This window comes from Triplophysa dalaica, chromosome 13 (genome assembly GCF_015846415.1).
Source record: "Triplophysa dalaica isolate WHDGS20190420 chromosome 13, ASM1584641v1, whole genome shotgun sequence".
NCBI lineage: Eukaryota > Metazoa > Chordata > Actinopteri > Cypriniformes > Nemacheilidae > Triplophysa > Triplophysa dalaica.
In genome coordinates, this window is record NC_079554.1 from 9780793 (window position 1) to 9792792 (window position 12000).

The 12000-nt window shown below is 35.6% G+C and overlaps 1 protein-coding gene across 1 annotated transcript in view; it reads right to left on the reverse strand.

Moving 5' to 3' along the window:
• Nucleotides 1–5343: 5343 nt before the first annotated feature.
• The window catches only part of kcnh5a (potassium voltage-gated channel, subfamily H (eag-related), member 5a), an 85759-nt gene continuing 79102 nt past the window's right edge, over nt 5344–12000 (reverse strand). Inside the window, exon 12 of the mRNA XM_056764448.1 lies at nt 5344–10318. Coding sequence (XP_056620426.1) covers nt 9164–10318 — 1155 coding nt within the window. The 3' untranslated portion in view covers nt 5344–9163. The remainder of the gene's footprint in view (nt 10319–12000) is intronic.

The following is a 12000-nucleotide window of genomic DNA, read 5'->3' on the forward strand; positions in this document are numbered from 1 at the left end:
GTGTTTTTGTAGTTGTAGTGTATTGTGTTATTATATTATTGTAATTTGAAAATTAATGTTGGAGTTTAGTTTGCAATGTGTGATTTTGAGCATGAAATTAACTTTTTTGTCAATTGTGTGTTGTAGGTGTGTTGGCACGTAAAATATATCATAGCGATCGTAAAAAACTGTATCATTGTGCATTATTTTCTCCAGACGATTTTCGCATATATCTATCCATATGTATTGATCCATAATAGAAGGATGGTTAGATGAGGGATGGCTGGATGATAGATGTGTGGATATCTATCTAATATAGACAAATGTACAAACAATTTCCAACTACTTTATTGACAAGAAATTCCAAATGAACCCCACCCACTTTGGCTGTCGTAACGTTTGCACTTCTGTCACTTTTGTTGTAATGGTGTGGTAACGGTAGGTTATAGAAACAAACTTTAAGTGTTCATTGTAGATATGTGTATGTGTTTTGTGTAATTATTATTAATCAAGCTCAAATATCTTTTTAGTGATTGAGCTAAAACCAAAAACAGTTACATTGAGCCTCGCTCTCCTTTCTAAAATGAATCCACACAGAGTAATTGTGATATAGAAATGACAAAACAAGACTTTTACAGCTTTGTATAAAAAATGTATGTAAGTCATTGGTCCGTATCCCTGTGTACAGTAACTTCAGTTTTGTCATGCAATGTTTAGTCTTGGGTAGATCCGTTCTTGTGGAGCGATACTCAGATACTGTTGCCATGGAAACATTGTGGTCCTTTCAAAAATAATTGCTATGGTTTAGGTATGTGGTTATACCACAAAAGATATTTTTTATAACAAATTACCAATCACTGACTTCCTACTGCCCTGCGATGGGTTGGCACTCCATCCAGGGTGTATCCTGCCTTGATGCCCGATGACTCCTGAGATAGGCGCAGGCTCCCCGTGACCCGAGGTAGTTCGGATAAGCGGTAGAAAATGGATGGATGGATGGATGGATGGATGACTTCCTACTGCTGAAGTTATTATCTTATTTCAAAGATCTCTTTAGCTCATAACTACTGTGAAAAGAATAAGTGTCACATTACCCCTGACGATCCCCAAATTTGTGAAAGTGTTTACTTTCAGAGCAATGATACAAGCTGCCTCCGTAGACTTTTGCTAGCTGCGTGTTTTCTAAGTTTGAAATAAAAAACTCTCAAGAGAAGGAATACACATCACACATATCAAACAGACTTTATTCTGATAGGCCATTGCAAGCTAGCGGATCTAAAGAGAAATCTCCAAAGAATTGACGATACTGCACCTTGAAAAAAGATATAAAAGCAATATACTGTATGTATATACTTATACTGTAGTTATTTAAAAATATATATATATTTGTTTCTGGGAAACAAAAGGATTATGGAGAACCATTAGTTTTTTAGGCTATTGCTACTGTGTGTGAGATATACCGTAAATTGCTTATTTTGGAATGTACATGTTTATATAATAAAAACTTTGCTTTATAAGGTGTCTCAATGAAAGTCCAAATCTTTTGTTTGTACTTTAACCTTTTATGTTAAACATATTGGGGTGGTTTGCCGTACAGGGTTTGAGACTAATCCTATGAAATAAATGATAAGGCTGTCTAAAATGAAAACGTTTTGTCTCAAAAACACACATAAATAATGTTTTTATTTTGTAAAAACTGTCCTAATTTAACTAAGACCTGGTCCTGGCTTAATCTAATTCAAAAAACATATAAAACCTTTAAATACAAAGACATATTTAAAATAAAATCTATTGCTCTGCAATGTATTTGCATTCTGTATAAAACATGTACTCTTTAATAATATCAATATACCTAAAGCTTATACATATTCACAGTACTATGATATAGATCAGACTCTTTCAGAAAGTGTTTTCAATTCAGACTCTTTCAAACCATAAGTTTGTTTGGCTTCAGAAAATCGGTATAAGTTACAATATGTAACCACATAGTAAATGGTATTGTGCAAATATGTGTCCCAATATGTGCACCATTTTTGCATCATGGTTTTTAAGTAAATTAAACTTAAGGAGATTTTAAGTAAAAATAACAAGATATTCTTTATTGGATTTACACAAATAAATCAGTTCGCTTGACCTTCATTACATAAACAAATATCTAGCACGAGTTCTGTTCAAACAGTTTTGATATAACTGATGACTGTTTTGATGTCAGTCATTGAATGATTCTCCACAGAAGTTCATAACATACTGCATTTCTGACGTGTCTTCCATATTGTGGTAAGAAATATGAAGGGTTGAACAGGGTCTATGCACCAAAGCAAACACAAATCACATGAATAGTAACTTCACAGAAAACGATTATTCAATGCAAAACAACATCAATAATACTTAATACATCGTAAATTTCGTTATACATCTTGTTAACATCTATATAAATGCACCAAAAGTGCTTTTTATTTGAAAAAGCATGAATGATCAAACTTTTCAGGCGCAAGGGCTTATGGGTATTCCTCACAGCAATTGTACTGATAATATTAAGTTAATTGGACTGGCAATGTGTGTTAGGACTTAATTTTAACTGTAGTTTGCAGAACTCAAATATTCCATTCACTTTATGCACACTTTTGAGCTTTTCTTGTAATTTTTATTTTTGTGTTGCATGAACAAAGGATTATAAGTTAAGCAAGAAATGATATAAATTTGTTTATTTTTCAGTAGAAGCTACTTAACATAATACAATATGGTTGTTGAGACAACAAATCAATTTTTGCCGTGTATAGCACATCAAGATTCATCGTTTATGACTGACTCAATGTGGAGCTGCAGTGCATGGTGGGAAAAACCTACTGTAATACTGCACACAGTACAAAGAGCTGTCTGTCTGTAAACTCTATAAAAGATTGCCATCAACATGCTGTCCCATGGTAACAAGTACTGTGCTGTAAAAATGCTTACGGTACTGTTTCCCTAGAGGCAAGCGAAATGCAGTACCTTTATAGGCATTAAAAGAGATTCACATGTGCCTGCTGTGCAGTCATTATCTCTGAATATTGTGCATCAGCGTCTAATGTGGCGTCACCACTGCATCTATAAATACTGAAACAGAGGTTATTACATTACAGAATGTAATGACGTAAAAGCTGACTGCGCTTTACTGTAACCAAGAATAGAGCTCTTTTACTGAGATTATGGGGAGGAGGGGAGGTAGGGCTGTCACAATATACTGATATTGACAGTAATCCTGATATAAATAACCATGACAATCCATATTGTGTAAACTCTACAGATATTGTTAGTAATTCAGCCCCCGTTTAAAGTAAAAAATGGTTACAAACTATATCTCTGCCTCTTTACATTTGTATTTTAAAAGTGATTCATTCACACAACACTGACAATAAAGTTGTATTATTTCTGTAAATAAATGATTGCAATTCAAAAAAATCTAGCCTACATTAAATGCCATCGATAATCACAATAGGAATATTCTCAACTTGTACCAAATTTATGGTTTCTGGTCAGACTATAAATAAAGATGCATAAATGTTTTTGCATTTTCCTCATTTTCAACAGCAATATGTTGGCTTCAGAAACATGAACATGAAGTGTTGTAAAAATGCATTAAATGTTTGATGCACTAATTAGATTAAAATAAAACATTGGCCGCTTGCCCCTGGAAAGCTGGCAGGCAGACTGTGATTTCAGTCCAGTCAGTATTTAGAAAAGCCACATGTCTTCTTGCAAAAATGGGGATACTTGGCGAGCCATCACACAGTGTTGAAAAACACTGACAGATGATGGAGTGCTGATAAATAGCTTATCCTAGATAGGAAATAATAAAAATATAATCAAATATCAAAAGCGCTGATTTTATTTTCCAACTATTACAGTATATGAAGCGGAGAGAAGTGTGTGGGTGGTGCCCTCATCTCTTCAGGAAAGCAATGTGCTAAGTATAGCTATACTGCATAAAGAGTGGATCTTTATTTCTGCCGTTCTAAATCTCTTTATAGAGCATCTTTACATTTATAGAGCACACAGTTTGTTTTTAGGGTTTTTTTTAGGTGACTTATGGACAATATATTGACCACTCCTTTGAACATTGAACATTCCATCAGCTTTACTTTGGATAAGTAGAGGGAAGTGTACTATTATTCTCAGGTTTTGTACATCTGTAAGACAAACCACACTTTCAGATAGTTTGTTGTCGGAGCAGTCAAACTCCCCTTTAACAATGCTTGTATCATGATGCAATGTAATTGTAACATACAAAACTGTGATGACATTTCCTGCCTCCAACTGCAAGTGCACATATCATGTAAACTAAGTACTGTCACTTCATTTGGACAAATGCTTCACTGAAAAAATTAACAGCAAATGGAAAAGTTTAGGTGAACTGTTCCTTTAATTAAACAGCTACCTACCAACTATGCTACCTGGTGTAAAATAGTTTTAAAGCTTTTGGTGTTTTGATTTTAAGGCTTCTCCAACACATACAATTTGATTGGATCATATTTTTGATATAGTCGAATAACTCATATTCAGGTTCAGTGTAAGCAATTTATTTTAACCTTTTAAGTGTCACCAAATTTATTTAAAATACAAATGAAAATGCACAAACCGTTTTTAAAATGGTTGCTATTCGTTAATGCTTTGGAATATAGACCTAAAGTTGATCTCTTAAGATAATATTTGGCAAATTATTGCTCACCAAAATCACTTAAATAATAATTGTGAGAGTTATTTTACACCAATTACTTTTTCCTACATGATTTATATTGCAATTCCTCATTTGTATATGTTTTATAGAGGCTTAGACCCCTGAAACAAAAATCTAAATTATGTTTAGTTTTTTCTGAATGTACTATTTAAAGGTATTTGTTTAGGTAAAATTAGGATTTTTTCCACAATTCACATAAAAATATTGTTTCCATTTGGATTTATTTGCAAAATAGAAACTTATTTTTTCAGACCTCAGAAACAGCAAAGAAAACACGTTTATATTCATAAAATAATATGTCTACATGTATTTAGGAAAATGTATATTTTTATCTGATAATACAAACTAAAAAAACTTCTCTTGTCATACTATCAGTCTTTCTCTTGGATGACTTTATATCACTCTGAGGTTTAATTTTGTTGAAATGTAACAGAAGCTTGAGTGGAACGGCCAAAATACATTTAGAAATACTGATTAAATACAAATTTGAATTGACCTCTTTATTTTTTTAGCGGCTGTATAGTTTCCTATGAATACATTTGAATTAAATGTGAAACTTTAATGTAAACCTAAGTGTTCCTCTGGTGGAACAATGACAATGTTGACTATTGAGAATACCTGGTTGAACAGAAGAATGACAAGATGAGTAAATTAGCACAATTCAAGTTTTTATTTTATTACATCAGTGTAATACACTGTATATAACAAATTATTCATATTCATGCCAGTGTGGTAAAAATAAACACTTTGCCCCATCTCCCTCAGAAATATTGTCATAACAATATTTTACACTGATAAAAAGGCAGTCTCATTTACGTTGAAAAACAGAGCTTAGTAAAGTCAGTGGTCACTGCTTCCAAAAGGGTAAGAGGAGCCTGGGCAGCACTTCAGATATGAGAGTATTGCAACGTGTGGCTACATGTCATTCTGCTAAACTGACTTTTAAACGTGCAGAAGTGAAAGGATTGAAAACCAACCCTGTTTGCAATTCAGTCTAATATAATAATTAGTTAACCTGCCACATATTTGTTACCTAGTGCTTCTGAACAATCTGAAGGAAACTTCCAGATGTACTAGTATTTGAAACTCTCCACACATTTTGAAATGGTGATTATTGGCCATTTGTATTCGCATGACATGTCTTCATTCACAACATGACTGTTCATTTTGGTTATGTGATTTCTTGGATGTAGCGCCCAGGCTTTTGCCCATTTTGCATGTCTGCATGAAAAGATGCAGCAAAAACACTGCTTTGGCAGGCAAACATAACTCTCATTGGCATTAAAACGTGATGGATGTAGCATGCAGTCCGATGGCTCACTAGGCTTCAGTGAACGTTAGTATTGGGTTAAACATCTCAACCATAGCTTCTCTTCAGGACATGAATCCTGGGGATTCAGCAATGAGTCACTTGCACAATTTTCTAACTTCACCTGCAACAATACTTTAGCTTGAGCATCTATTATATTGAATTCTTCAAGTTAACAGAAGTTTTTCACTGTCTGTGCTCTTTGCAGGGCTGAATGACAAGAGATTACAGTAACTCAAACAGAACGAGGGTATACAGAAGCATGAAAAAATAATATAGCATAATAAAAAAATCTTCATTTTATACGATTCTCAAACTCTGCACCAGTATAAGAGGCTATTGTTAATCATATTTCTTTGTTGTGACAGTTGTAAGAGATGCAAAGTGAATTCTACTGTCGGATTTCAATATAATTCTCTGCCAAACCATGAGGTTTGTAAATAAACTCAGTACACAATATTTTGGTGAATGCTGTCATTTTTTCAATGTTTGTGTTGTTTAAAGAGCACAACATTGATTTGCTTTTTGCATTTCAGTATTACCCAATACTTCTATTCTCACCATACTTTTAAGCAGCAAAATGAATATACAAATGCAATTACAGTAGTACAGTACAAACATAATGTCTTTGGTCCTTATGAACATCCTTACCTCTTGCAAAAATAAATAAACCAACCGATTAGTTGTGAATTAATATTATCTAAACCTTTGCGGTTGTGCAGATTTGCAATTAAATGGATGTATAAAGTATACATGATGTATTGCTTTTAAAACAGCAGTGTTATTGTGTTGCTTGTTTGTGGGTCGCTTAATGTATAGCTTGACTGTATAGGTTAAGGATCTATAAGCCGTAAGAAGGAATACAACCACATTCCTCCCGTTGTTGTTGTTGTAATTTTCTTAATATTGTCTTTTCCCTTGTTTGTTAAGAACATCACAAGCATGTAGTAATAACAGTGCAATAGACGTAATGGGAAATGAGAGGTGAGGGGCATTAGTCATAAATGCCAGAAGCTCTTTAAAGCACCCATGAGTATGTTGATATGTGATGACTCACCATCTGTGGATATTCAGTAATAACATAATACACATAAACAGTGAGTCTACATGAACAAAAATTAACACTTATGAATGTAACAGCTGCTAGCTGTTTACTTGTGGAGCATAATGCAAAAATGCTGGATTAAAGTAGGAAGGTTATGACATATGTATCTGCCTTTAGATGAATTATGCACATTACATATCTATTTCCAAATTTGGAAACAATACTCGAAATCCATTACTTTTCATGTCTACTAATGTAACACGCAATGCTGATGTCATGCAAAAAATTCAGTGCATGCTTGTACAGATTTCAAATGGCCTGAAGATGTTCATGCTTCTAATAATGCCACGGGAGTGAGCTTTCCCACCAAAATGCAAGCCCCACCCCCCACCCAAGAGACTTTGTGTGTTTGCATAATTAATACGGGAAAACAAGTTCTATCATGCCAGAGCTTACTGTACCACATATCCATCCATGCAAGTACATCTTTCTAAAACATGTAAAGAAGACCCCTGAAAATCTATTATTTATCATTTCCACAAAAGGAACAAAATTAATATGGCGTTTAAAAGGTGTAGTTATGAAATGAAGTGCTCATATCCAAAAGTAGCACGCTTACTGGATTATAACCTTAAGTTATTGTTTCAAACATGGAAAGTCTATCATAATTTACTATTTCCTTTATGCCAGATGTACTGTATGTGACTTTCCGAACACAAACACATCATTTTAAATAAAATGCCACCGTGAACACCTTATTGAATTAAATTGAAACAATACCATTTGCTCTGTATATTTTCACTATTTATTACTTTCATTTTATTATTTCTTTTTCCTTTTTGTCTTGTGTATATTAAAGTGTAAGTTCTGGCAGGTCACGTGAGTCAAGCTTGCTCTACCCACAGAAATATGACGCTATCACAGCTTCCGTTTAAAAATTCATTAAGCTAACAGCAGCTTTTTATGTTGCTCAAGAGCAAATTACCCTCCTCCATCCCCAGCTCCACTTACATTTAAGTCTCAATAGACTTAAATCTCAATTACTTTACATAATTTGCTACACTTAAATGTCATTAAGAACTAATGACATCTGTTGTTCTGTCCCGTTTACCCTAAGGAGGTTATCAATATGCCCCCTGCTCTGATTCATGCTGACTACATGGATGAGCAGGGAGTTTTGACCAGAACATAACCATACCGCCAATTCTGGTACCAAAAATGCTGCATTTTTCCCTATATCATTTTACAGTTTTTTTAAATGTCAAGTTACAAATAAGACTGCAAATTTACAGGTTGGGTGTAAAAATCATTTTACTTTTCCAAAAATGTTGTTTTACTTATTTTGGTGTCCCAGCTGCCAAAATATATTTTTTTACTGTGTAGGGCTAAATTTCCTGTATATGGCAGCATGTCGATAACTTCAAATCTCTTACTAGATACTGTAGATATAATAACATAACATGATAGCATTGCTATGTAAAAGTATTTGTGTTCAGAGAAGAAAGGTCATATACATCTGAAACGGCATGAGGATGAGTAAATCACAAGAGAGTTTTCGTTTTGGATGGACTAATCCATTAACCACACCAAAGAAACCATTTCAACAAACAATCTTGCATTTCCAATCATTTTGCTTAATATGGAAAACTGCACATTGAAAAGGGGAAGAACATTCTGGGGTATTTGTAAACTTTATAATCAGGTCACTATAAAGAGTGCCCTGCTTAAACAATGTTTGTGGTATTAAACCAAGCCTGATTCTCACCTACAGCAACCCAAGATCACATGTCTGGGGCATCCAGTAATCACTCATAGCGAAAATGCCCTGAAATATCACTCGGTTAGGAGATCACATGTGCAAGATCTGAATAAAAGTGCCTCTTAAATTATCTCTGCATGCAGCCCACTCCATACATGTACAAGCAACTACTATCCATGGAGAAGATCTCATTGGCAGGCCAGATTCCAGCTGGACATGCAAGTATATATTTACAATAGTACAAATTCTTCCCGGATTCATCTGTATTCACCTTTCCTTCCTGAGTAGAAGTAAGGTGAGTAATAAATAAAACCAGCATATCAATATCTGGAAAATATACATATTTCTCTTAATTCAAAAAGTTTCGTCATCTTCTTCTGTATCTGGAGAGACAGGCTGAGAAACAGCAAAGATGTCCTGACATTGAAGTTTGGTTTTCGAAGTAGAGGTCTGAGGTGGTAAGGAGGGTTTTCTCTTCTCCGATGAGAGGAGTCTTAAAATCTCCCCCACCTGAGCCTCCAGTGCAGCTAGCCGGGTATTTAAAGTCTGGATGTCCCCTTTTAGTTCCAGCTTTGCCTCAAGCAGGCTGTTTTGAAGCAGACCCTGTTCAGGAACCGGCTGAAAATGAAGACTCCTAAGGGTCACGTCGCCCAACCCGGGGCTGGGCTGATCGTACGGGCTCTGCTCTGTCGGGCCCTTCTCGTTGGGGCTCCGTGAATCTCCCACCCTGTCAATACGCAAGTCACTCTTTGTGATCCCACTGTCACATGAATCAGTCTTGTGTAGAGCACTGTTTTCATCTGTCTCATCACCATTGCCATTTCCATCCGGATCCCCTTCGCCTGACCCCCCTCTCTCAGCTTCCTGGTTTTTGGAATCCTCAGAAGTCACATTCAGGGGTTGAGACGTATCCCTACACTCCTCTTCTTTCTGGGGCTGTTTCTCCAGTTCCAGTGGAAGCACGGGAGGAGCTAAAGACGTGGCGTTGTGAAAACGCATCCACCCTCGTCCTCTTCCTCCTCTGGGTCTCACAGGACTTGTAACCTTTAAGCAACTTTGGTCCTCTATACTAAAGCTGGCCTTTAGCTCCATAGCTTCATGGCCATCGCTCCTATATGCTTCCTCTGTCTGAACATAAGCTAGTGCGCTTTGGATCGGGGTTATCTGCGAGACGGTCACAACACTTGAACCGCTGTTCCCGTTGCCTGAACCAGGGGCACCATTTTGAATGGGGGACACATGTTGATGTTGAAGGGGATGGTGACCCTGGAACTGAGGCTGATATTGCTGCTGATGGGACAGCGGATGAAGATGATGCTCCACCTGAAACTGGTTCCTCTCTAGGTCGGGTTGTGATGAACCTTGAGTACGCATCTCCTTCTGCTGTTTGAACTTTTGGAATAGTTTCCGGACAGGATGGTCCACGGGGATAGACAACGTGACTTCATTCTTCTGGTGTCTCCTTTCCTCTTCCTCCTTCTTGACATCAAGAATCTTGCGAAAAATAATCTGTGGGGACAAATAAACATAAGAAATCAATGTAGTTGTGCTTCAAAATTAATGAAAACTAAGAGTAACAAGATTCTACCAATACTTAAAGTTATTTTTATAAACTTTTAACACAATAACACGCCCACATCACACAATAAGCCAAATGGTTAATTTTGCCAAAAACACATTTTGTTAAATAAATACAAACTCTACTTTTCAAAATGCTGAATGCCTTTTGAATCGGGTTTGCTGTGTTTTGATAGAGTCATTCGGTCAAAAGATTGCACTATAGTTTTCTATCCATTGTCATGTTTTAGTTTGACCTGTATAGAACACACAATATGAAAGTCATTGTTTTAATAATTCAGTCAGCTGTAAACACATATTTTTTTCAATTGTGCTGAAAATAGTCTTGTCTTTTTCTTTTCTGTATAACAATTACTTGTATTTTACTGCAAGCTGTTGTTGCAAAAGAAGAAGAAGAGGTTTTTGACTATTCAGGGTTTGGCACATTAGTTCTTTGTTTTTCTCATTTTATGTTTAAGCATTTGTAAAAAATATAAGATCCATATTTTGGTTTGGGGTAAGCTTGTGTGTAAAGAAAATGTAAGCATTTTAGAAATGTGTTAATCGATTGAGTGTTTTGTGAAAACAACATGAATTTCTGTTGTGCTAACTGTGTGTAGAGTTTTGAAAATGTGGCTACAGATTGGTCAAAGGAATGTAAGCAATTGTTACAAAATTACAGTATTACAGAATAATTTACAGTATCTTTCAGGGGCTTCAACTCCAGAAATGTACAGGTTTTTTATGTAGCTGACACTATTTACGACTACTAAATAAGACGTTTTGCAAAAATATTACTGTTGGATGTTGTATGTTGAATATTTTTCTAGCCCATATATTTAATATTTATTTGTTTGATTTAGTGTTAGGTACTTTTTGTTTTATACACTCTTAAAAAGGATTATTACAGTTTTTTTCTGAATGCTTAAACCCCAAACTGTGATTCTTAGAGCACAATTTCTAAAACTATTAGTACTTATAGCAAAACCACTCACTGAGTTTGTAAAACTAAAATCACAAACACTGCTTTGCACTCAACTGCACAGCACTCTTTTTGCGGAACTGTAAACACAACTCACAGCTTTACACTCAATTCCCAAATGATCAACACACTCCTAGCAAAACTATACACATTTATGGCTATTATTTACACTATTTTGCCAACTGTCTGGCACACTGTCACATGTGAAAACTGTTTTCAGTTTCAACGATATCCATCAGGTCTCAACGCCAACACTGGCACGCATCCTAAAAAAAAACATATTCAAATGAAGCAAATTTATCGAGTGCATTCCGAAAGGGTGAAACGACTACGGCATGATTATGCAGAGGTATGTATCCACTTTAACAGTGTGATCTTGCATACTGTCTCATAATCTTTTACTGTACTGTAATACGTAAACTAGATCTACACTGAACTACACAATTTTGCCTGACACTGTTCTTCAGGGAGTTTTACGAATGGATGGAGAGGAGATCCAGCATGAGTTCATTTACGTAGATGAGGCTGGGTTCAACCTGACAAGAACACGAAGGAGGGGAAGAAACATCATTGGCCAAAGGGCTATAGTCAATGTCCCAGGGCAACGTGGGGGTAATATAACACTTTGTGCAGCCATTACAAAGAATGGGGT